General features: G+C 45.6%; 1 protein-coding gene across 7 annotated transcripts in view; it reads right to left on the reverse strand.

Moving 5' to 3' along the window:
• Positions 1 to 2584: 2584 nt before the first annotated feature.
• Positions 2585 to 26999, reverse strand: part of aifm3 (AIF family member 3) — a 183116-nt gene continuing 158701 nt past the window's right edge. For 4 of the 7 annotated variants that reach the window (XM_072498001.1, XM_072497995.1, XM_072497996.1 and 1 more), the window contains 6 exons: positions 26525 to 26623; positions 22603 to 22678; positions 16458 to 16496; positions 10541 to 10645; positions 9077 to 9097; positions 2585 to 3393 (listed from right to left, as the gene is read on the reverse strand). In XM_072498001.1, the coding sequence (XP_072354102.1) occupies positions 3354 to 3393; positions 9077 to 9097; positions 10541 to 10645; positions 16458 to 16496; positions 22603 to 22678; positions 26525 to 26623 (380 nt within the window). In that variant the 3' untranslated portion in view covers positions 2585 to 3353. The remainder of the gene's footprint in view (positions 3394 to 9076; positions 9098 to 10540; positions 10646 to 16457; positions 16497 to 22602; positions 22679 to 26524; positions 26624 to 26999) is intronic. The other 3 variants (XM_072497999.1, XM_072497998.1, XM_072498000.1) reach the window with 3 other exon arrangements.

Raw genomic sequence — 26999 nt, forward strand, 5'->3', positions numbered from 1 at the left:
GGATCGGCTCAAGGGTTCACCAGGCGGTGGCAGCCATTTCTCGACTACCTAGGGGAACGTTAATGGGAAGACGGATGACCAGCAGCAGCAACCCAGGGGGAAGGGGGGGGTGGGGAGGGGGGGAGGCAGTTGAGTATAGGTCAATAGAGTACGAGGTTTTGTTACTTGTATATTATTACTACTATTATTGTTAAAAAGTTTTAAAAATTCTCTTTTGTTACTGTTATCGTTTCGCTTGTTTTGTAAGCGGGAAAAATGTTGCTCAGGGAAAAAAATTTCAATAAAATTTATTTTTTTAAAAAGGGTGACTATCGGTAATCCCTGATTCCTTTTTGTCATTTGTTTATGTAAACATGCGGGCTGATGTTTGGGGGTTGATGGGAGGATGGGATCGTTGTTATTGTTAAGGGGATTGACATATCTTGCTGATTATTGTTTATGGGTGTAAATGTGGGAGAAAATGTGAAAAAGGAGAATAAAAATATTTTTAAACAAAAAAAGGTTAATTGCTTTGTACTGGAGCTGGACACTTCCCGAAACTGAAAGGCCACTGATTGGCCCTCAGCTTTGGGAGCTTACCTGCTACCCTTAATTGACAAGGACTTGTCTCCAGTAAAAGGCGCACCCAAGCAATAATCTTGACATCAATCAGTTTCTCCTCGGAGGATGGTTCAAGACGTGCAAAGTCCCAACTCCTGTTTTCCACCTCTCTGGGGCAAATTAAGCCCGTGGATTCAGTTGGAGAAGGGGGTTTCTGGGTGGACAGTTGACATGGTGGGCACGGGGAAGGTGGGAACTAGCAGAGGCAACTGAACAGAACAATCTTAAAGATAAAAAAGTACATGACCTCCTCACACATATTGGTGATAAGAGGGCAAGGGAGAGAAGGGTTTAAGATATGGTTGGCAGTGGAGAAAAGAAGCCAAGGTTTATCTTTGCCTGATGATCCTGACGTCATGTACGGCTAGGAGAGAAGATCATCTGACATACATAGATCATTGTTCCTTCACCTTTACTGGGCCAATATTGTAGAATTCCTGACTGTGTGCAAACAGCATCAAAATAACATTATTTGCTTCCACCCTACGTGTTGTACAGTGAAGGCCAGCATAGAATCATAGAAACCCTACACTGCAGAAGGAGGCCATTCGGCACATTGACCTTACACTGACCCTTTGAAAGACCACCCTACCTAGGCCCAATCCCATACCCTGATCCTGTAACCCCACCCAACCTTTGGACACTAAGGGGTAATTTAGCACCTAACCTGCATATCTTTGGACTGTGGGAAGAAACCGGAGCACCCGGAGGAAACCAACACAGACACGGGGAGAAAGTGAAAACTCCACACAGCCACCCAAGGCCGAAATCAAACCCAGGTCCCTGGTGCTGTGAGGCAGCAGTGCTAACCACTGTTCCACCGTACCACTCTTGGTGGTTCAAAGAGCAGATCCACCACTGTCATTTCAGGACAACCTGATTTACCAACATTTTTAATATGGTGACAACAAATTTAAAAATGACCTGCGCAACGCAGCCAAAACCTAAATGGTGGATGGAGGAAAATAAGACCAACACAGGGCCATTCGATGGTTGTAATTATGTACATTTGGTATCGTCCCATCACACTGGTGTCCTCCCCAACATTCTTTGTGACCTGGAGTAAATTGAAGGGGGGCATTTCAACTTCAATCATCTCTAAAACTGTCCTCATTTCATCATTCAGGATTTCACCATTTTGTAAGCCCCACAGTAGGCCCATTTAATGTTGATGATGCAAGATAGCCAAGCTTGCAGGTTACGTCTGTAGTGTTGCACTTCAAAGGAAGGAAGGAAACCGGAGCACCCGGAGGAAACCGACGCAGACACAGGGAGAACGTGCAGACTCTGCACAGACAGTGACCCAAGGCAGGAATCGAACCTGGGTCCCTGCTGCTGTCAAGCAACAGTGCTAACTACTGTGCTACCGTTCCTGCCACTTTTGCCCCTGAGCCAAAAGGTTATGAATTCAAGCCCCTTTCCAGAGAATTGAGCATAAAAACCCAGGCCGACACTCCACTGGAGTAATGAGGGAGTACTGGCTGCCCTCAATCCTTCATTCCTCTCTCAGTTTTAACCCGATGTTACATCTAACACATCACAATGCTGGTTGATCACCTTTGTTTCTTTCGTATTTGGTAGATGGTTTTACAACTAGGTGCCCTTCCTGCCACTAGCCCTCCCCATTTATCCAGGCCGGCACTAGTCCGCACTGATTTACCTGCACCAGTGGTTGTGTTCTATCATGATCAACAAACTGTGGAATGGGACTCAATCCCAGGGCCTTCTGGCTCAGAAGCCATCAACACACTCAACAATGCCAGCTCTCTCTGATGGTGGTTAATAGCCACCTAAAACAGATTGTCTGGTCATTATCATTGTGCTGTGCACAATTTGGCTACTGTGTTTTCTCCTTGACAACAAGTGAGTGTTGGCTGTAAGATGCTTTGAGGTGTCCTGAGGTCATGAAAAGGTCTTTCTTTAATGCTAACAGAAATCCAAATGTTCAGGGTTATTGCATAGATTTGAAATCATTACAACTTCGCCTTGGCCAGTCCTTTTTATTGTATCAGATGCTGGAACATGCATACAGGAGCACCAGAGGTACAGCCAAAGAGCCAAAATAGTCATCTAAAAGAACCAAAGAGTGGATTTTTCTTTTTAAAAGTACATTTTCTCATTACAGCTTAACAAGTTGAACAGAAGCCACGCCAGCCTTTTTCAGATGATCAATGTAAGAGTTCTTGTCTGGCACATTCTCTGATCGCCCCCTCAATCCAAAACAGTGAGCCAGAGCTTTGATACTAAACCGCATTGACGACGATGTGAGACGCAGGGTGATGCCCAGAGTTAGTTGTTCCTGTCGATGTGCTGTCAGGTTGAAAAATGCAGCAGGTGTAGCATCCAGGATTGGGCGGCGTGCGTTGGTAAGGGCACAGGTTTGAAGGCCTATTGTCCTTCACTTTAAATGGCACATTTGTGTAGCGAGCTGCTTCGCTTTCATCCGACTGAAAGGTCGATTTTGTTTAAGGGCCTCGCGCGCAGTGGAACTATGAGGAGCTGTGAGGTGGCCCTTCCATTCACTGGGGGCATTCCTGCCGTTTAAAATGGGAGGCAAGCACCTTCGGTCGGCATGGCAGCAGGTGCCGAGGGGATTGCCGCTTTGTACAATGAGCACGGCCTCCCCCCATCCCGCCCTCACCATCCCCCTCAGCACGACCTACTGCCGGTGACCTTGTGCCTCACAAAGGACTGCCCGACTGAGCCGCTGAGATCTGCTCTGAACCACGGCTATGCCCATGGCCCAGCCTCCACTATGTACCTTTGCCAAAGAGCCAGGACATATCGCCCGTCCTGAAAGACAAAAGAACCCCACAGGTCATCGTACAGTTTTGTGAAGCTTGGTTATTGAGTTATTGTCTTAAACCCAACCAGAGCTAACATACAGAATACTTTGTAACACATTAAGCATCAGGAAGGAATAATGATTTGGCTGAGATCCTACAAGTGGCTGGTGTTATCCTAGATCAAGTTGTAGCACTGTCATCTCCGTGTGAGTGGACTAGTAATGCAGAGACCCAGGGTAATGTTCTGGGTACCCGGGTTTGAATCCCACCATGGCAGATTGTGAAATTTGAATTCATTAAAAATCTGGAAGTAAAAGTCCAATGATGGCCATGAAACCATTGGTGATTGTTGTAAAACCCCACAATCTAGGCTGACGCCCCAGTACAGTACTGAGTGTGTACTGTACGGTCAGGGGTGCTGCCATTGGGATAAGATGTTAAAACCATGTCCTGTCTCCTCTCTCAGGTGGACACAAAAGAGTCCATGGCACTATTTGATGAACAGTGCCCCAGCCAGTATTAATCCTTCAACCAACACATCACTTCAGTTTATGGGCGATTACAGTGTTTAAATTATTTGAGTTTTGGAACAATTGTAAGACTTCAAAGAGCACTTCCTTGGCTAAAAAACACTTTGGAAGGACCTGAGGTCATGATCGGTGCTATATAAATGCAAGTCTCTCATTTTTACAAATTGACAAACTATCTTCCCCCTATTAATTTTCCTTTGATTTTTGCTGGACTTCAACTGTGCCTGAAGGGAGTTGGATTGAAATCTCCTCTCTGAACTTCCACCAGCCCCACCCCTCCACCATTGTTTCTGTTGCTGACCTATCATTAGGAGGCATGTGACCTTGGTTCATGGGGAGGAGCCTGACTACCATATTTTGATAAATAGGGAGATGTTGGAGTAGTGGTATTGCTGGACTAGTAATCCAGAGAACCAGGGTAATGTTCCGGGGACTTGGTTTCGAATCCCCCACGGCAGATGGTGAAATTTGAATTCAATAAAAATCTGGAATTAGAAGTCCAATGATGGCCATGAACCATTGGTGGTTGTTGTAAAAATTCATCTGATTCACTAATGCCCCTTTAGAGAAGGAAATTGACCTACCTTGCCCAGTTGCAGCTGTGCTTTGCCCTGTTATGGAGCGTTAAACATGTAAGAAAGCAGTCTTTAGACCCAAAGTGATCTCCATCCCGTGGGAGACCTCCAACCCACAACTCCCTTGAAGGACTCCCACCCCCATTATGGCATCTGACCAGCGGCTGCTGTGCCCTTAAACTGATTTGTGCCGCCTCAAATCCCATTTTGGGACTCTCTCGCAATTCTCCCAACATAGCGGGATTTGGCCCAGGTGCAACGCAGCCAGAGAATCGCCCCCATAATGTCAGAAGTAGGGCAATGGGGGATCTTACAGAAGGTTACATGGCGGCTGAGGTTGAGAAATGTCTCATCCCAAATCCCTGGCCATCATGAATGTGGGGGCAGGCTAGTGTTTCCCTGATTCTGATTGTTGTATATTTGTAAATATTTTATCTGTACATAAGCCTTGACAAATATTTCCCTTTTAAGTAATAATTGCCCATTTCGTCGACTGTCAACAGTTGGCTTTTTTTTGACATTTTGAAGAATGTTTTTGTAATGTCTGGTTTCCCCCGTGTTTTTTCCGGTTCGTTGTCTGATTTCCAGCTGGCATTGTTCCTTTGGGACTTTGGGTTCACTCAATCAGTTTAAAATGTTGCTGCAGCAACAAAACCCACCAACATCCCAGAAAGTAAAGCCCAGTGCCTTCAGCTGTGAGAAGGGCAGCACTGAGCGAATGCCCCCACCCTTCGCACCCCACCCCACCCCCACAACTGCGACAACAGCTGAATAACAAGCCCATGCAGCACTCAAAAAATCATTTGCCTCTTTACAATTGTTGAAAAAAGTTACTTTCTTTAACCCAAGTGCCCCTGACCTATAAAAGTTACTTTCGCTAACCCAAGTTCCCCAGGTGACCATAGGCTGCTTTTGCCTTTGAGGGGGAGAGCTGACTGGTGGTGGTTTAACCTGAGGATCATCACACCGAAGGCGAGGGGTAAGATTAAGAAGGCAGGGCCTTCATGATTAACCTCAGCCGATACGGGAATTGAACCCACGCTGTTGGCCTTGCTCTGCATCACAAACAAGCTGTCCAGCCAACTGAGATAAACCGCCCCCTCTGCCCTATAAATGGAGAATGGATATCCCAGCAGTGATTGTGTTGGGAGCTTTGATCTGCGATCTGGATTCTGAAGTTAGTTTAATGTCACAAAGCAGGGGCGAAATTCTCTGGAAACGGCGCGATGTCCGCCAACTGGCGCCCAAAACGGCGCAAATCAGTCGGGCATCGCGCCGCCCCAGAGGTGCGGAATGCTCCGCATCTTTGGGGGCCGAGCCTCAACCTCAAGGGGCGAGGCCCGCGCCGGACGAATTTCCGCCCCGCCAGCTGGCAGAAAAGGTCTTTGGTGCCCCGCCAGCTGGCGCGGAAATGACATCTCCGGGCGGCGCATGTGCGGGAGCGTCAGCGGCCGCTGACGGCATTCCCGTGCATGCGCAGTGGAGAGAGTCTCTTCCGCCTCCGCCATGGTGGAGACCGTGGCGAAGGCGGAAGGGAAAGAGTGCCCCAGCGGCACAGGCCCGCCCGCGGATCGGTGGGCCCCGATCACGGGTCAGGCCACCGTGGGGGCATCCCCCGGGGGGGGGTGCCGCCAACTGGCGCGGCGCGATTCCCGCCACCGCCGAATCTCCGGTGGTGGAGAATTCGGCAACCGGCGGGGGCGGGATTCATGCCAGCCCCCGGCGATTCTCCGACCCGGCGGGGGGTCGGAGAACCTCGCCCCAGGTGTCAATCCATCATTTGAAAAAAAGAAAATTGGGAGGAAACTGCGATTAAACCCAGTTCCGTGTGAATGATGTGGTTAAGTGACAACCAGCGTAACACACCCAGGACTCAAATCCTAAAATTCTCTCACAGAACAGAACTATTCAGCAGCCAGTTTCTATTTCAGATGGATAGACATAGACATAGAATTTACAGTGCAGAAGAAGGCCATTTGGCCCATCGAGTCTGCACCGGCCCTTGGAAAGAGCATCCCACTTAAACCCACTCCTCAACCCCATATCCCTAACCCAGCAACCCCACCCAACCCCTTTGGACACTAAGAGCAATTTAGCATGGCCAATCCACCTAACCTGCACATCTTTGAACTGTGGGAGGAAACAGTGCTAACCACTGTGATACCGTGCCACCCTAGATGTCCTTTGGCATTTTTTCCATCGTGTTTTTTCTCTACTCTGAAGAGTTACCTGGAAAGAGCAGGTGCTCTGTCTGACAGCAATTGTTTCAGACTGGATCTTTTTCAATTTCTGATGCCTGAACTGCATGCCTGCACTGGAGGTACTTTTCCACCATAGAAGCAGCTGGCACCACTCAGACATTAAAGTGCAAAGCTTCCTAAGTGAGGACCTTCTCGCAGCCACTGTTGAATTCTCTGGATAAATGTGCTGACCACACCGGGGGGCACGGAGGTCTTTGTAGCCCTGGGAAATTGATGCAGTGCCCTGGCACTGCTCCTGGTATCATGGCTGTGCCAACCTGCCAGTGCCAAGGAGCATGGCCTGAAGGGGGGGTCCTTTGGCGACCCCATGGCGGGGTGTTGCACACCAGGGGATGGGAGGGGGCCTGATGACAGTGATCTGGGGGAGGGGGGGGGAGTGTATTGATTTTCTGAGATTGGGATGCCCTTTAAAAATGGTGCCCCAATCTCGGAGGATTCAGCCTCAATGGCAACTTCAGGTCCCACACATGACATTTTTGGTGCAAATCTCCCATGGCTCAAAAGAAATGACTAGTGGGCAGATCACGATGGGAATTGCGCCGGAACAGCCGGAGCAACTCGCACCTATTTTCCTGCTCGTAGTGACAATTTTCTTTGGAGAATTTCACCCTATATCTTTCCCTACTTTCTCTCTAGATGTCCTTCTCTGAGCTCATTTCCAGTTCCACAACCCTTGGCCTCAACCCCTTTGCCACTGAACTCCCCTTCCTGGTCCCCATGTTAGCCAATATTGTGAACACTTCTCTCCCATCAGGTATTGTCCCTCTTGCCTTTAAATCTGTCATCACCACCCCTCTCAAAAAAATAAACCACCCCATGTCATACTTGCAGTCTATCCCACCACCTTCTAACCCTCCCAATTCTTTCCAAAGTCCTTGAAAATGTTATCACCTCCAAGATTTGTGCCCATCTTTCCTGGAACTCCATATTTGAACCCCTCCATTCAGATCTCTACCTCTGCCACTGTACCAAAATGACTCTTATCAGAGTTGCAAATAATATCCTATGTGGCAGTGACAAAAGTGACCTATCCCTATTGATACAATAGATACCACCCTCCACCTTCACCATCTTTCCATTGTCAACCAGGCGTAGAACTGCGCTCACCTGGTTCTATTCTTGTCCATCCACCTGTGATGCCTTCTCTTCCCACTCCCAGAACGCTACCTCTGGTGTCCTCCAAGGATGTAACCTTGGCCCCCTCCTATTCCTCATCTACATGTTTCCTTTAGGTTAATTCATCCAAAAGAATCAATGTCAGTTTCCAAAAGTATACTGAGAATACCTGGCCCTGCCTCATCACCACCTCTCTCGACTCCTCCGCTGTCTCTAAATTGTCAGACTGCTTATGTGGCACACAGTTCTGGATGAGGAGAAATTTCTTCCAACTAAATATTGAGAAGACCAAACCCCTTCAGTCCCTGCCACAAACTCAGCTCTCAAGTCACCAATTCCAACCTCCTCGGGGGCAGCTATCTGAGACTAAACCAGACCCTTAGTAACCTTGGTTTCCCCAAGTTGGCCACATATTCAGGCTATCAGTAAGGTTGCCAATTTCCACCTTCCGAACATTGCCCAATCTCCCCTGTCTCAGTTCATCGGCTGCTGAAATACCCATCCAGGCCCTCATGAACTTTAACATTGGTGTGCTTCTGGTCAGCCTCCCACATACTATCCTCCATAAACTAAGGTCAATCAACATTCCGCTGCACATGTACTCACATCAAGTCTCGTTCTCCTTTCACATCTGTGCTCGCTGACTTACTTTGGCTCCTGGTTAAGAAACACCTCAATTTTAAGGTATAAAATCCTAGTTATCAAGTCCATCCTTGGCCTCGACCCTCCCAATCTCTGTAGCCTTTTCCAGCCCAAACATTCTTCTCAATCTCTGTGCTTCTCCAGTACTGGCCTCTTGAGCATCCCCAATTTTCATCAACACAACATAGGAGCCCATGTCTTCAGTGCCTGGGCCTAAGCTTTGAAATTCTCTCTCTATCCCTAATCTTTTTCCCTCTTTGTTTCTTCCTTTGAGACCTTCCTCTTTGAAAATTCTGCCCTAACTTCTCCTTCTTTGCCTTGGTGTCAAATGTTATTTCTGTGAAGCACCCTGAGAAGTTTCACTGCATTGATGGTACTAACTAAATACAGGCCATGATTGGTTGTTGTTGGAAGAGGCAAAACACTGGGAAAAAAAACCTAGAGACAATAAAGGGGGAAGCAATCTGCAACATTCTTCTTCAACCCCCTCAGGTATTTGAAATCAGTTCAGGAAACCACATTGATTAAACTTATGTTAATGGAGAACAAAATTCCCAACTACCTACCGGCCATGATGTGCAAACATCCTTCAGATCGAGAGTAAAAGGGGAAAAGAGAGAGACACCCTTAGGTGAACATTGTGAGACTACTTAGCAAACCACTTAACTTGTCCCATGTGCGTTGTCTAAGATAACTAGATGTGGCCAGTGGAACACATTATTTATTCATTCTGAATAGTTGCATCATCTCTTGACTCTCTGGTGTAGGTATTGCAGTGGGAGTGACTGACAATGTCTGTAGTACTTAAAAGGTTTTCGTGCACAATGAACAAACTTTACAATACTCTGTATAAGGTATCTCAGAAGGGCCTTAATGCTTGGGGACTATTTCCAAATTGGGTTAATTGTTTTGGGAGTTCAGCAAGTATAGAGAAGAAAGGTAATTTGCTACATGGATGCTATTATATTAAAAATCAGGACTGTTTTCACTTTTGGGAAAGGGGAGGGTGAGTAGGTTGATGTTTGTAATTCTATTTCTTGTGGTGAATTAGCAATTTCATCCTTCCCATTGTAGCTGAGAAAACATATAGGCACACAAAATTGTTAAACTAGAAATACCAGCACGTCCATCCTACCTTCCCCATACAATCATGGTGCATTGTGCATCAGAATTCAGATATTCTATTCACCATAGGAGCCTTGTATATTGTTGGGAGAGGCAGGAGGAAAAAGCAGATTAAAATCCCCAAAGCTAATTTGGGGGCCGGGGCGGGAACAATCAACAAATATTTTGCCCAGAACTCCTAGTCACTCTGCACTGAGCAGAGATGATATTCTTCCCACACCAAGAAAGAGTGACAGTGGAAAATCCCTGACCAGGTTATTTGCATCTCTCGCCTGGCCAGAGGGAGATGTATTATCGGAGATGAAAGTGGGAAAATAAAAGCGAATTCCTTGAAGCATTAAAAAGAATTGATGTCCATGTGACTCGTCACAATTGAAATAGCAAAATATTGCCCAATCGAAACACGAGACAGGAGACAGTCTGAGAACAGGGCTAAGAAATTGATGTGGAGGATATCTCCTTAAAGGAAGTCTATGGCCAGAGTTCTCGGCAGTATGGGGTGGCTTCAATGAGCATCCCATTGACAAGCGGCCGGAGTTGAAAACCCTGTCGCCAGAGCGGAGAAACACGCAGCTGGGTGATCGGAGGATATTTCATGGACAGCAACATAGCGTGTGCTCAGGATGAAGAATAATTGAAATATTTTGGTTCTGCACTTTTTAGCTTGTCAATTGGTTTCTTGTTGGCCCATTTTAATCAGTAGGATAGCCTGCATAGCCCACTATCATGTTCAAAATGGAATGGATGGTCACCCTAATTAAACTGGATGTGTGCACGTGCGTGCTTCCTTACATTACTGAAGTCCCCTGTTCATATCATAAACTGCAGCAAAGGCAGCATCTCCCTGCGTGCCCTCCAAATCCGCCCCTCCCACACACACCCAGCAGCCTAGTAATGACACTTACTCAACATCCCTCTTCTTGATTGTCCTTCCAGATGCCATGACCTCTGCTACTTTGGACACAATGGGGTCATAGTTCATGCTCGACACAGCAATTACCTCATCGCTCCTGGAGAACATGATCACAAATTAAGACATTTGTTCTTTTGACAGTAAGCATGTTATTTTGTGGGACCTTGGAATGCATTGGTTAGAGGAAAGATCAAAAATACTACGAAAGAGGAAACAAGAGCCACCACCAGTTATCTAAGCATATAGCTCCATCTACATCGATTAACTTCAAAGGAGAGAAAAGATCAAAGCAGTCGTGTTAATTTTGAATTGCAGCCAGCTGATAGTTAACTCATTAAACTTGGTCTTTGTCCTGGAGGGAAATGGTTAAATTTCAGTCTCTACAAGTCTGATCAAGCGCCAGTGTCTGATTTCCAGAGTTTGTTACTCGAGCAATCAAGAAGGTTGTATCCCTGGATGTCCTTAGAATGCTCCGTAAGCATTTATCTGACATTTATTAAGCATACTAAAGACATCTATTGCACAGGTATCACTACTGCCCTGATTTTTATTTTGATCTTGACCTTTGTTGTGGTCAGTTGGGTGCACAGTCGGATCCAAATAGCTGAGGGCTATTGATTTGGAAAATAGCAGGAGAGACTCCTGGAGTCACTGTCACCAGGAATCTCAAGCTCCCAGTTTGTAGAAGCTCTCACGTTTTTGGAATTTCAGCTTCCAGAGCTAGAGGTAGGCCAGCAGCCAACGGAATTATTTTTGCTAGAAGCTGAGGCAGTACTGATGTCACAGTTTTGCAGACGCGGTGGGCAATCATTGATCAGAGGCAATCAGAATGATAATAGTTGCTCCTATGCATCACAGGTTGGTACAGCAGGGTCACTGCTCAGCCCATCAAAGGGTGAATCAGGTCGACCCAGCCAACAGGACACCACAGATTATAGTTATTTGGTTCTTCATATCAGGTTAGGCAAAGGAGGTTTGTAATTTTCACCTTCAGTGTCTGAATGTAATCTGATTGTCCCTCCCCACTGCCATTTTAAAATCCACGAGGAAATCAATAGCAAAGAAATCAACCAATTTGATTTTAAAAATTAAAGTCAATTAATTTTTATGAGGTAAGGGCATCAAATTATATGAACCAAAGGCAGAGATGAGGCACAGATCTACCTTGATCTAATTGAATTGTCGAGCAAGCTCAAGAGACTGAGCTGTCTCTAATCTTCCTGTAATCCTACAAGAGGTGTCGATCCACATCGCCAGTTTTACAGCTGGCGAGAGACTTCTCTGGAAAGTAAAATTGATGGAAGTGCTAAGTGAGCAAAAGTACACAAAAAACAGGAGTAGACCCAATGGCCCACCGAGCCTGTTCCGCCGTTCAATGCGATCATGGAGGATTTGGGCTTCAAGTGGGTGGTTGATCCGATCCTGCCCATCTCCCGCTGGGTGAGTTCACTTAAATTGACCCTCTATGTTCAGGCACAGAGCATTTACATGGACTTGGGGAGAGGGTTGGGGGTTTAACTCAGTTGGTTGGACAGCTGTTTCATGATGCAGGAGCCGGTTCAATTCCCGTTCTGGCTGAGGTTACATGAATTCTCAACCTTGCCCCTTGCCTGAGGTGTGGTGATCCTCAAGTTAAGTCACCAGCAGTCAGCTCTCCCCCTCAACGGGAAAAGCAACCTCTGGTCATCTGGGACTATGGTGACTTTACTTTACCTTACCCTACCTTACTTTACATGGACTTGGAGGGCCTAAAGGTTTTTAATACATATGCTGGAACGTGCTTTGTCCAGGATAGAGGACTACTGGATCTCAAATGAAAGTTCAGCTGTACAGCCATTGACTTCAGAGTACCAACTATTGTGAAGCAGTGAGTCTTTTCCTCTGGGAAGAAGTGATCAGGGCAATCAATGATTTTGGGGCCAGTTCAATTTTCATCACTGGTTTTCCAATTCCAAGACAAAGTTGTTTAACCTCTTCACTGCCAATGAATTTGACCACACATTGGAAGCTTAGTGATTCACTAAGTTCCATTTCAGCTAAATAATGTGTAAGTCAGGCGATCATGGTATAGGAAATTGAGTAAAGTAAACTTCAGAAAGCCACCAATATCTATACAAATGTCCTTATGGCCCTGTACCTCTAGACATCAATATCCGTTAACTCAGTGCCTTAAACTTTTATATCTGTGCATCATTCCTGTTTCATCAATGCCTAAGTCAAAATATCTCTGTACATCAATTCATGTGCGCCTAGAGCTGTAAACATCTATATACATACTGCTACAACTCTCTTGTTCGCTTACTTTATATATAATATATATGTGTGTATATATACTTCTTTAGTTCTACACACATTTACGTTTTATACATAAGTGGGTTCCTGCCCCTCTCTCCAACTCCTCCCATAAGACCAAGCCACCATATCTCTATATTTGTGTTATAATTCTGTTTATATTTATGCCAAACATTTATCCCTGTGCTTATACTCTACATTTTACACCATGCTCCGATATCTCCATATGTTTACACATTTGCTTCTGTAACTCTAGATGTCGGAAACACAGTCCCATGGCTTTATACATTTACACTTATACTTCTAACAATCTATATAGTTACCTAGTGCTTCCCTTGTATTTTCTCTATCTCCTTTATATACCTTTGAATAAATCAATATCTCTGCACCTGTATTGCTCGAACTTTGTACAGCCACATATATCCTCCAATAACCTGCTAGATCTACACTTGCATTCCTCTAACTATATTTTATGGAATTATACAAATCTGCAGCGTATGAGGAAGTTATAAGGCCCTTGGTGCCACGTTCCAGCTCTTTGAAAGGACAACTCAATTTAGCCCACGCCCCTGCTCTCCCCCTATAGTCCTGCAATTGCTTTTGTCCCTTTCACCTATTTGTCCAATACACTTTTGAAAGTTACTGTTGAAACTGCTTCCACAACCCTTTCAAGCAGCTCATTCCACATCACAACAACTCACTGATTAAAAGAAACTCCTCTTCCCCCTCTGGTTCTCGTGCCAATTCTCTTCAAATGGTCTTCCCATCTACGCCAAGCTGCCAAACTACATATATCTTCATCCAGGCCCCCATAGCGCTAAAAGGGGTTCATTTCTGTGGGGTTCTTCTGCTTGTCTAGCCTGAAGACATTTTTCCAGGGTTTCTGCACCTTTCCCACTGATGTTATAATGGGAAAGCCCCCATGTAAACACACCTCCTGTGAGCCAATGCATCCATTCCTGTGTTTTTATAACTATATGCATTGAATTACATAGAATTTACAGCAGGAAAATAGACCATCCTTCCCAACTTATCTGTCCTGGCAAATGAGCCTCACCTTATCAGAATATATTTTTATTCCTTTCTTCCTTAAGTATACATCTGGGTTTCCCTAAACTCAGTGATCGTCACCTCAACAACACTTTGTGATGACAAGTTCCACATTCAAACCACTCATTGACTATAGAAGTTCCTCCTGAATGCCATTTTAGATTTTTTTGGACTTTAGTATTGGACATAATATTCATGGCCCCTAGTTATGGATTCCCCCAAAAGTGGAAATATTTTCTCTCTGTCCATGGTATTGAATCCCGCCATCAATTTAAAGACCTTTATCAGGTCACATCTCGGCCTTCCCTTTTCCGGGAAAAAGAACAAGTCCAGTGCGTTCCTAATATTCCCGATCGTTATAGTCCTCAATTCTGGCATCATTAATGTAATTCTTTTCTCCAGCCCTTCTATATCCTTTTCATGATATGGAGACCAGGAGTGTGCACAGTACTCCAAGTGTGGTAGAGCCAGAACTTAAGCCATTCTCCTTTAACTCTGCCGCACCAATTTTCCTCATCATTCCTCGTATGAACACCCATTACCCAGATGGAGAGATTAGCTTAAAGGGGGCAGAGATATTCCAGCGGCTTCCTAGTGCTTGACTTGAAAGCTCAATGGCAAAGAAGCAATGGGGGCCATTTCCAGCTTTTCCATCTCAACCTCCTGGGAATATGAGACCAGGCTGGGAAACCTTCCCACAAATGAATCCATATATACACCATATAGATCAATGACAAGGATTTTCTGCTCCCTGTGCCTGAAGATATTGTGCCACTAGATATGGGAAGCTGGGGAAGAAAGGAGTGCTCAACTCTGCATTTCATTTGAGAAAATTCAGCTAGGCCCATGTTTGGTGAGTGCTCAGTCCTCCCCAAGTTTTATGCATTTGTCAACTATGACCCTTGTAACACTCATCTCTGAATCAGAAAGTTGGAAGTTCAAGTTCTACTCCAGAGCACTGGCCCATAATCTAGGCTAGTATTCCAGTGCACCACTGAGAGGATGCTGCATGGCCAGAGATTCCGCCTTTTGGATGAAGGCCTGAAACTGCAGTTCACTTCCATCTGCCCTGGAATGGAAGTGATCCCATGACACTTTTCAAAGGAAGAATGGAAGTTTTCCTGGTACCCTGATCAACATTAATCCCTTAACCAACATCACTAAAAACAGGTTACCTAGCCTTTACATTATTTTTCCTGAGACTTTACTGTGCGCAAATTGTCTATTGCATTTCCCTCCTTTACAACAGCGATTATATTTCAAAAGTAGTTGATTGGTTGTGTATGACATTGGGACATAGTAAGATTGGAGTCATAAGGTCTTCAGCACAGCAATGGCCCTTTCCCATTATGTCTGCGCCGGTCAAAAACAACCACCTATTCTAACCATTTTCCACCACTTGGCCCATAGCCTTGGCATCACAAGTACACATCTGAAAACTTCTTAGAGAAAATGCTGGAAAATCTCAGCAGGTCTGGCAGCATCTGTTGGGAGAAAAAAAGAGCTAACGTTTGGGCAGCTGGGTAGCATAGTGGTTAGCACAATTGCTTCACAGCTCCAGGGTCCCAGGTTCGATTCCCGGCTTGGGTCACTGTCTGTGCGGAGTCTGCACGTTCTCCCCGTGTGTGCTTGGGTTTCCTCCGGGTGCTCCGGTTTCCTCCCACAGTCCAATGATGTGCAGGTTAGGTGGATTGGCCATGATAAATTGCCATTAAGTGTCCAAAGTTGCCCTTAGTGCTGGGTGGGGTTACTGGGTTATGGGGATAGGGCGGAGGCTTGGGTAGGGTGTTCTTTCCAAGAGCCGGTGCAGACTCAATGGGCCGAATGGCCTCCTTCTGCACTGTAAATTCTATGAAATTCTGTGAGTCCAGATGACCCTTTGTCATAGCTGTCATCTGGACTCAAGACATGAGCTCTTTTCTCTCCCTACAGATGCTGCCAGACCTGCTGAGATTTTCCAGCATTTTCTTTTTGGTTTCAGATTCCAGCATCCGCAGTAATTTGCTTTTTTCTAAATACTTGTTAAATGTTATGAGGGTCTCTACCTCCACCACCCTTCCAGGCAGTGAGCTCCAAACTCCCACCGTCCTCTGGGTGTAAAGGTTTTCCCTCACACCCCCTCTAAACCTCCTGCCCTTTACCTTAAATCTGTGCCTCCTGACCATTGATCTCTCCACCAAGAGGAAACACGTCTTTCCTGTCTACCCGATGCCTCTCATAATTTTATACATCTCAATCATGGCTGTGAAAGGTGCTCTATAAATGCAAGATCTTCCTTTCGAACTGTTCTAAAAAACAATAACATTGTGACCAGAGTAACAGAAATGAGCTCATCAGCTTTCCCCTGATGATTGACACTCAGCTGGCATTTGAACTTAGCTGAAGGGCAGATTCCTCACCTCCTTGCATTGAAAGTGAGTGGCCAACAATGGGTAGGGAAGAGGTTAAACTGGGCTGTGCACATGTCAGTAGGAGTGGCTGTCAACACCATGATTGGTAGAGAGATAGAGAAAGACTGTTGGAGGGATGGTTACACCACGCAGTGAGTCACGGTGTTCTGGTATTACCTCCAGGTCTGTATGCAGTTGTTCATTCCAGTAGCTTTCCTAGATTGTAAAATAATTTTAAGTTTTAACACTGGGCACACACATAAGAGCTATTTCATATTGAAATATTTATTTTAAAAAGAGTCAAATATGTCAGTATAAAGCATTAGAAGGTTCCATCCTGCTTCAGACTTGATAAAGGACCCCTCACCTTTACCGAAATTATCAAAGCCCATTTTGCAATTATTTTTGCATTATTCCCTTCGGGAGCCAGTGTCCAAGAGGTTTCAGTGCGTAATTTCCCACAATTTCCTTGGAATTTCCTGTTCAAACATACACCCAAAATATAGGGGATTTGCACATTGGGCACATACCAAAACAGGAAGTGCACAAAGTCATTTCCTGTGCACCACCCCTATGACCAACAACCAGAGTTCATGCTGAGTGGCTGAAGACCTGAAGCCAGAATAGGGTAGGAAATGAAGAATGTAATTTTTTAATAAACTTTTCCTGTGATGGGGTAGGCCCCATTGAGAAGACAACCACAAAGGCTCTCCGCCATTGAGGAGGCATCCACAAAACCTCCTCACTGCCACTTATAGGTTGACCGTCTCCATTTAAAACAGAGGTGACCCATGTTCTTACCACCCCTGAGTTGGTCTGTGACTACAAGAGCAGATCAGAGACTAGGAATCCTGCAGCGAGTAACTCACCTCCTGATTCCTCAAAGCCTGTCCACCAGCTACAAGGCACAAGTTAGGAATATAATGGAATACTCTCCACTTGCCTGGATGAGTGCGGCTCCAATAACACTCAAGAAGCTCAACACCATCCAGGACAAAGCAGTCTGCTTGATTGCACCCGTTCCACAAATATTCACTCCCTCCACCTCCTAACACACAGTGACAGCTGTGTGTGCCATCTACAACATGAACTGCAAGAACTCACCAAAGGTTCCTTACGAAGCACCTTCCAAACCCACAACTGCTGCCATTTAGAAGGACAAGAGCAGCAGATAGCTGGGAATCCCACCGCTTGGATTTTCACCTCCTAGCCATTCACCATCCTGACTGGAAATATATCGCCTTTCCTTCACTGTCACAGGATCAAAATCTTGGAACACCCCCTAACAGCACTGTGGGTGCACCTAACCACAGAGACGTCCGTGGTTCAAGAAGACAGCTCACCACCCCCTTCTCGAGGGCAATTAGGGAAGGGCAATAAACGCTGGATTAGCCAGCGATGTGCACATTCCATGACTGAATTGTAACAAATAGGCAATTACAGAAGACCAGCCCCATGAAAATTTGGAAAGATTTTAAAATGTGTTGCGAATGAGCTCCTATAATGTCTTAATTGACCTGATCATTGTTGTGGGCGGGTTTGCTAGTCTGCCTTCTGAACTCTCCTCTCACCTTCAAAAACCCATCTGAGTTAGGAACAGAAGCAGGAGTCATCATGTATAACATTGGCGCAATTTTATTTTTCAGTTGTCCACCTCCATTCAGACCCACCAATGGCAATGAAAATGCAGCCCCAGCAAGACTCCCTGTGGGCCCAGGGCGAGGCTGATCAGTGTTGTGGGAAAGAGAACCAGCAGATTGATGATGAGATGGCAGATTAGTAACCAGGTGGGGAGGGAGAGGTTAAAGTAGGCAGACTGTTCTTCTGAGCGAAAGTCATGTGAGCAGGTCAATTAATTATTTTATTACCAAAATTTGGGGCATATGGTAAAAGGGGAAATGTGGAAGGGCGGATAAGCAGCTGATTGTTGGGGCAGGAAACATAGGTTTGGGGCAAATGGGTGTTGCTAGAAATTACTACTTCAGTTTTGGCTCCACTTCTGCTCCGAGTAAAAATAGATGATTTGGCCTTGGCACAAATTAGAACACTTTTGATGACACAATGGCGAGGAGGACCATAAAAAAAATCAGGAATACGCAGGCAGGTTAGTGGAATGTGGAAGCACGAGTTGCAATTTAATGTAGATAAGTCTAAAATAATACGTCATGGAAGGGAAGCAAGGAATGGGTGTGTATACTCAATTGGGGTGATTTATAATGGGCAGCTGGTCTGATAACACCGGCTTTACACTATTACACAATGTGACCTTTTACAGGAAAATGTTGAACTGTGTGTGGCATTGGTTACTGCAAATTCCTGATATTATATTACTATTTCTTTTGTGAGGGCCACGAAGAATCCAGCACGAGTTTTAAGGATACAAAGTAATAACATTTATTTACAATAACATATATATAACAGCAGCAGCAACTTCCCTTGCTGCACACTCCTTCCTGCTGGTTCCTAAACTGGCCAGCTTTATTTATACTAGGAGTTTACTAATGGTTTCTCCGCCCCCCTCATTGGGGAAGCTCATAGTCCCACAGGATTGTGGGATTGTCATTAGTCCCCAGCCAATGGTAAGTAGGCAGGTTATAACAGATTCGGATAGTAATGTTATATTGCTTTGTGCAACATTGTGCAACACTTGCTTCTTCCAGGAAAATCTTTAACTCGATAGTGATTAACACTCATAGTCTTCCAATTAGAGCAAATGCTTTATTGAGTAACTTTGATTACTTAACTGTGAGTTCGTTCTCTCTCCAATGCTTAAACAAGATGTTACATGAACATGATTGATTAAGAAATACTTACGATTATCTACACCTGTGCTGAGGTGTCCTTGTATGCTTGTGGTCACTAGCTACTGTTCCTGTGAAGAGACTGATCCTGGCTTCAGTCTGTCTATTTATACATCTCTAGTGCTGCCCTCTAGTGATTACTTAGTTGTAGTGTCTTTACATTAACCCCTTGTGTATATACAGATTAGCAGATCACTACATCTGACAAGGCTTTGTTTACTTGTGTTGTTAATGGCATATTTTTGCAGAATGGTTCAAGGAGGTTTGTGACTATTATTCAATATAATTATTATCAGAAATATAACAGATTGCGAAGATTTGGAACCATGCTGTGTTTGTTCAGTGTTCACATTTCTAATATGGCTGAAGTTAACTGTCCATGGACAGTAAAGATCAGGGGCGGGATTCTCCCATCCCGCGGCAGAGTGTCCACGCTGTCGTAAATGCCATCACGTTTTCCGACGGCGTGAACGGGCCGCTGCCAGGACTAATTCTGGCCCCTACAGGGGGCCAGCACAACGCTGGAGTGGTTCGCGCCGCTCCAGCTGCCGATCCCGTCGTGAACTGTGTGCTGTGGGATCCGCGCATGCGCAATGGCGCTGGCGCTAACACGCACATGCGCAGTGGCCTCCTTCAACGCGCCAGCCCCAACGCACCATGGCGCAGGGCTACAGGGGCCAGCGCGTAGGAAAGGAGGCCGCCCCCAGAGAAGCGGGCCAGGCCACATCAGAGGCCCCCCCCCCCAGGGTAGGACCCCCTCCCCCCCCAACAGGCCGCCACCCGACCCTTCAACGGCGAGGTCCCGCCGGCTCAGAGCAGGTTAGAACGGCGCCGGTGGGACTCGTTTTTTTTCTTACGGCCGCTCGAACCATCCGGGCTGGAGAATCGCGGGGGGGGGGGGGGGGCGCGTAGAGCAGCCCGCGACTGGCGCCGCTCTGCGGAGAATCGCGTGCCAGCATCGGGGTGGCATTGCCCGGTCGCGGGGATTCTCCGGCCCGGCCCAAGGCTGGGATAATCCCGCCCCAGAGGTCAGGTATTGCCTCTCAAGAGCAGAATTGACCACACGAGGTTTCTCACACCAAGGACCCCACCCCAACACCCATCTCAACCACATTTCCCACTGAAGTTATTAAATTATAATTGTTTTCAAATGGAATAATAAATACTGAAGGATAGAAACATTATCCACTGCTCATCATTTACCAAGGACGAAAAGGCCACTCAATGGAGAAAGTAATTTAGTCGAGCGAGTGCATCAAGCTCTCCCAGAAAGAAATGCAATGTTTGAGGATACTGTGTGAAACACAGAGGTCATGCATTGGGAAATTATCCTGTTCACTGCATTGTTAGTCAAAACTGAAAGTGACCTTTCAATTAATCACTCTTTTCAGCTATTACTCCATAGAGCAAAGCAATGAAACCCTTCACAGAGATAATCGTCAGTCCTCAACTATTTGATACAAAATACCAGCTCACAACATTGTCCACTGGAGGAGGGCTAATATCACAGTGAACTGCAGTACAATCTGGTAGGGTAGGGTGACAACACTGGTTGGCCATACATAGAATTATATCATTCCCATTCACTGAAAATAAATGTGTTATATATGTTTGTTTATCAGTTATAACCGTAAGATACTAAGGAGATAATGGGGAGAGGATAAAGCTCCCACACTGTAATATCCCGCACGAGGCCTACAGGATGGGAATGATTATCTTTCTCCTGGTCCTTGCGGAGTAAGAGCTCCCCCGTTGGAAATGGGGGATCTCTGCAAAGAAGTCCGCCAGTAAGGCACTGTAGCAGAGAGGAACCCGGTAGGGTTCTACTGGGCTGTGCACATACCGTGTAATAAATAAAACTTTGTTTCTTTATTTTACTTGGTGTGGACTCCCAATGTCCTTACTAAACATAACCCTTCCCCTTCACCCACAACCACAGTGTTGAAAATGCGCAGGGGTACAATCTGGAGAAGGGAGCCTTGGGGGTGAATATCGCAAGTTTCAAGGATTGAGTTTTTCAAAAACAATCGGAAATAATCATTCCCATAAATAAAGGCTTTTAGTTCATTTTTGTGCTCTCCACATATATTGCACCTTACATTAAGATGTAGATGCCTGGGAATGGAATACATCAATATTTACACCTGTTGTCAGCTGCCTCTCCAGAATCAGACTAACTGGCTCTGTCCTTTCAAAATTTCTGTTCTTATTTCAGAAGCAGTTTGGGAAAAATGCAGGGCAAGTTCTTTCTACCCTCTCTCAACAAACACTGCTCGACATGGGCTGCACGGTGGCACAGTGGTTAGCATTGGTGCCTCACGGCGCCGAGGTCCCAGGTCCGATTCCGGCCCTGGGTTACTGTCCGTGTGGAGTTCGCACATTCTCCCCATGTTTGAGTGGATTTCGCCCCCACAGCCCAAAAATGTGCAGGGTAGGTGGATTGGCCACGCTAAATTGCCCCTTAATTGGAAAAAATAATTTGGGGACTCCAAATTTTTTTTTTAATTCAAAAGAAACACTGCTCGACAAGTGCAAAAAATATCCTAAAACTTATCCCGTTCATCAAAGGAACCTTAATAAGTTCCATCTGGGGCAGTAGTCCATGGTTTCTGGTGTTCTATTGGATGAGTTGGACTTCCTTTGTAGGATTGTGCCAACATGACCAGGAGGTTACCAGAGATACTGAGCTCTAGGCTCTGAAAGGACGGCCAGATGTTCAGAATGGGTCAAAGTCAGAAACTCCAGACAATCTGCTACGTTCTCAAAATGTATCGTTGAGTAATTTGAGGCACAGATTTTAATGGGAATGGTAAGTCAGAAATTCTCCTGCACCCATTTCTCTGCTAATGGTAGCTACGCATCAGCCTCTGATTTCTTGCTTCTTTCTCCTTCAGCAAGATGGGGAAAGAGGTTGGTGAGGCCAGTGGATGTGGGCACTGAGCCTTTGTGCTGCCTCTCCCAGCCAATCAGGAATTCATCATTTGTGGAATGACAAGCATGAAGCAGTATTAGCTCACTCAGTAATAATACGGCAGTAGGCCTATTCTCCCAGCTGGGGCTTGTAACATCCCTCCCATCTTACATATGTTCAGAATAATTAATTACTAAATCTCGCTCTACGTTTATTCCAATTCACTTCTTGCATCTAGTGATGCACTAAGGCAGACAATCATCTGTTTCCATAGCAGTAATTCCTATGATTGCTAGTCTGTCGCCAGGGGCTCTAGCTTGAGGGACGCCACTCCACATCAAGCGTGACTGACCAGGAGTCTCTCCCGCTCTTACCGCAAGGTGTTGAAGGATTCTCAGGTTGACACACTCAACCTGTTTGACCGCGTTATGAATGCACCTTCCTTGGTCATCAAGGCCTGGGGTGGCATCCGAACCTGGAGCTCCTGGCTCAGAGGCAGGATCGCTACCCACTGCGCCACAAGACCTCCTCTCTACATTTATACAGCTGAGAGAATTCTTGAACACCAGAACCCAATGGGAAATGGCCGGTAAATATGAGAATCACCTACTTGGTGTAGAAAGCCACAAACTTCCGTTCGTCGAGATCCCCCTGAATGATGACATCATCGAACCCTTCCCCATGACCTGCAAAAGCCAATAAATGGTAATGACGGAAGGATTTTATATATCGGAGAAATTAACAGATGTGTTGATCAATGACATTGTTCATCATCATGTTCGTCAATCACTGAAGAAACTGCCTGATTTGATAAGTAGCTTAATGAGGTCTTGTTTCTCCCCCGAGATGCATTACCTCATTCTTCATCACATTGAATTGGTATGTGCCACTTGTCTGCTCATTCTATTAACCCATTTAGATCCTCCTGAAATCCTTCTTGCTGAACCCTCTACTCTTTGTGTCACCTGCTAATTTTGCGATTGTGCTTCTGATGCCCAAATCAACCAGAAATGGATCCAGCACTGATTCTCTAATCCAACCAAAATTCATTCGTTGTGCCTCTTAGTTTGAAACTGATTTTTTTTCACGCTTGCTCCCGGGATGTTTACAAATAAATTTAACTTAACGCGAGTGCAAAATACTGTTGACACTGGAAATATGAAATAAAAGCAGAACATTCTGGGAATACTCAGCAGGCCTGACAGAGAAAGAGACATTTCAGGTCTGTCACCTTTCATCAGAAATGGGGGAAGTTAGAAATGAATTACATTTTCAGCAAATGTAAGAGGAGAGGGTGGAAAATGAAACAATTGGGAAGGCCTGTGGGAAGGTGAACGGCAGGAGAGATTAACTGGCACAAGGATTCATGGTTCAAAGCCAAAGGGAATAATAGTGAGAAAAGTAAAGAAACAAAAAGGTGTGTCTGGAGTAGGTGTGAAGAGTAGAATCGTGAGCAGCTCGCCGTTCAAGGCTCCAAAATGCTCCTTCCTGATGAAATAGTGATTTACTTGTACTTGTTTACACATAGTAGTCTACTAGATCTGTTGCTCACTGGGCAAATGAAATGCAGATGAGGTGACCGTTTTTCAGAGCGCTCCATTCAATCTGCAAATGTGACCCTGAACTTCCATCATCTGTCATTTTAATTCTTCACCTTGAACCCACACTGACCTGTCTGCCCCAGTCTCCTGTTCCAGTGACGTACAACATAAGCTTGAGGAACTGCACTTCTTCTTTTGATTAGGCATTTTACAGCCTTCCAGATTTCATGGTTGAACACAACAATTTCAGATGGTCACCTCTGTTCCCATTTTGGTTTAATGCTTTTGGTTTCTCTTTTTTTGTTTTTAAATGGCAGTCGTTATCTGTCATTTACAACTCCTAAAGACACATCTTTTGTTTCTTTACTTGCCCCATGCCTACTGCCTTGTATACCACCTCTTTTGTGCTCAATATCTTTTGCTTTCCACACTGTCTTGCACCTTTCCTTTTGTTCTTTTTCCCATTCACTTGCTTAAAACTTGTTACATTTCTAACTTTTCCCAGTTCTGCTGAAAGATTATCAACGTGAAACATTAGCTCGCTTTCTTTCTCCACAGGGGCGGACAGGCCTGCTGAGTATTTCTTAAAATTTCAGTCTTTATTACAGGGTCAGAAGGAGTTTACCTTTTGGATCCAGCACTCCTCACCTCCTTTTACCTGCCAGGTTTCCTGAGGTGCAGGACTCCCATCTGACTTGTGTTCAATGTGGAAAGCTTGTAAAAGTTGATGTTTTCAATGAAAGGCTTACCTCCTGCGGGCCTGTCAGTCACCTGCCTGTTGTGCTGCTTCAGTTGCGATACAAAGCATGTGGGTTGAAGGCAGGTTGGCTTTCGGCTTGAAATTTTTAACACTTTAACTTTGCTGCCTAACCCACACCCAATAGTTCTGGAGGGTTAAAATTATCCCACCAATGCTTGAAAACCTCATAATTTGAGATACTTTATCAAACACTTGAAGACATGACGATACCATGGGCGGGATTCTCCCAGCCCTGTGCCTGGCCGGAGAATCCCCGTGAACGGGCCACACCGCCCCGACGCCGGCCCGCCGATTCTCCGGCCCGGATGGGCTGCGCGGACGTAAGAAAAGAGTTGAGTCCCACCGGTGCCATTCTAACCTGCTCTGGGCCGGCGGGACCTCGACGTGGAAGGGTTGGGTGGTGGCCTGTGGGGGGGGGGGGGGGGGGGGGAGGGGGCGTCCGACCTCTGGGGTGGGGGGGGCCTCCAATGTGGCCTGGCCCGCGATCGGGGCCCATCGATTGGCGGGCTGACCTATGTGGCTGGGGGCCTCCTTTCCTATGCGCCGGCCCCTGTTTGTCCTGCACCATGTTGCATCGGGGTTGAAGGAGGCCATTGCGCATGCGCACGTTGGTGCCGAAGCACTGCGCATGTGCGGATCCCACGGCGCGCCGTTCGCACCGGGGTCAGCAGCTGGAACAGCGCGAACCGCTCCAGTGCCATGCTGGCCCCCTGTAAGGGCATGAATTAGTCCTGGGAGCGGCCCGTTCACAAGGTCGTAAAACGGGATTGGATAATCCTGCCCCATATGTACTGCATTACCTTTTAACTATCCAATCGGTCACAATTCGTCAAAAACAACTTGTTAAACTTGATCAGCTCTTTATAATTCCAAATTAATTCTCTTGGACAATCCCACAAACCTTTTGATACCCAGTAACTTGTTCTAAATTGTAAATTCTAAGTTTTTGGCCCAGAGTGGATGTTAAATTAACTGATCTACAATTACCTGGTTTATCCTAATTTTCCAATTCCAAAAGAGATGTTACACTGGCCACTCTCCAGACTAGAACACAATTTGCCTAGCTAAGGAGAACTGAAAAATTGTGCTCCATAGGCCAAAGAACCCCTACAGGGCAGAAGAAGGCCATTCAGCACCTCAAGTCTTCACTGACCCTCGGAAAGAGGACCTTACCCAGGCCCACTCCCTTGCCCTAACCCTGTAACTCCACCTAACCCTCTCATCTTTGGACACTAAGGGCAGTTTAGCAATCCACTTAATCTGCACATCTTTGGACTGTGGGAGGAAACTGGAGCACCCAGAGGAAACCCACACAGGCACGAGGGGAGTAGTCAAACTCCACACAGTCACCCAAGGCCTGAATTGAACCCGGTCCCTGGTGCTGTGATGCAGCAGTGCTAACTACTGTGCCACTGTGCCGCCAGACCATGTGGTCAGATCGTCTACTGTCTTCTCTCTGACTTCCTTCAGCAGCTGAGGCTACATGCCTGATTGATGTAGCTATCCTGAGTTCTGCTAATTGTTTCAGAACCAATTCTTTTCCCACAGTTGTCTCTACCAAGTATGCTACACCCTCCTTTAGTGCATCTCCTTTCTCACTTCCACCACTGTAAAAACCATTGCAAAGTATGTATTCATCACTTCTGGCATACCTTTAATCTCCAGAGCTAGACTGAAATCTCATTTCAATCACCTAACCATCTCCTGTTTTCTTTTTAAGGTCAATCTTCTTATGCCTCCTCTTGTGTGTCTTTTTTTTAAAATCGTCCCCCTTCAACTGGTTCTATATGTTGCTGTATGATCTGTTGTATGTTTCCAGTATGTTCTTCTTTTGCTTCTCAATTATTATTCTTGATTTGTAAGAAGTAGAGTATGATTTAGTGTTGTTGGAATTGCATTCTGGTCTTGGTGCAGTGACACTCCTTGGGGCCCAGTTGCAAAGATTTCCTTTAGGTAACAAGAGATGCCCATCCACTCTTATTTGACCAGACCAGCTTCCAGGAGGAAACAACTGCAGAGTAATTGGAAACTATATAGTTTATCCCAGCTTTTTGTCAAATATTTGCTAAAATAGATGAATATGGAGTTATTATTTACGATTCGTTGAATGGGTCGTGAAAACAAAATTGACCCCTGATTTGCTTGGCATTGAAGAGATGGGAATGTGAAGATATCATAGGCTTTAATAGTTGAAGAGGAGAGAGTGAGCCTGTGTTCTAGGGTGGTTTTACCTGCATAGCGAATGCTTTTTCCAAACATGGCTGTCCAGAAGTACGGCACTGTGTTAATCTCTGTTCCTTTCCCCAGGATATTGAGAGCAGCTATTCGACCTGAGGAAAGGCATAAACATAAGAACAGTCAGTCTGTATATTGGACCAATACTGGGCCTCACACCTGCAGCAAGTAACTTTCTATCATGTGTTAGTCTTACGGTACACAGTCAAAGAACCAGACAGCAAGGAAGGACAAATGGTCTATGCTTCACAAATCCTTTCTCACCACACGGTATCAACCTTCTATTGCTTTCTCTCTCGTGTGTTTATCTGGACCAGTGTTGTCCAAAAGGATTTCAATGCTTGTTGAACTTTATCCCAATAGTGCTCTATTAATTTTGAGCACTTGTTTCATCTGATCAAGATTCTACTTAAAGGATTCTATGCTATTTGCCTCAGATTATGAAACAGTGTACCTGGTCACTACTGCATT

Source organism: Scyliorhinus torazame, chromosome 1 (genome assembly GCF_047496885.1).
Source record: "Scyliorhinus torazame isolate Kashiwa2021f chromosome 1, sScyTor2.1, whole genome shotgun sequence".
Classification (NCBI taxonomy): domain Eukaryota; kingdom Metazoa; phylum Chordata; class Chondrichthyes; order Carcharhiniformes; family Scyliorhinidae; genus Scyliorhinus; species Scyliorhinus torazame.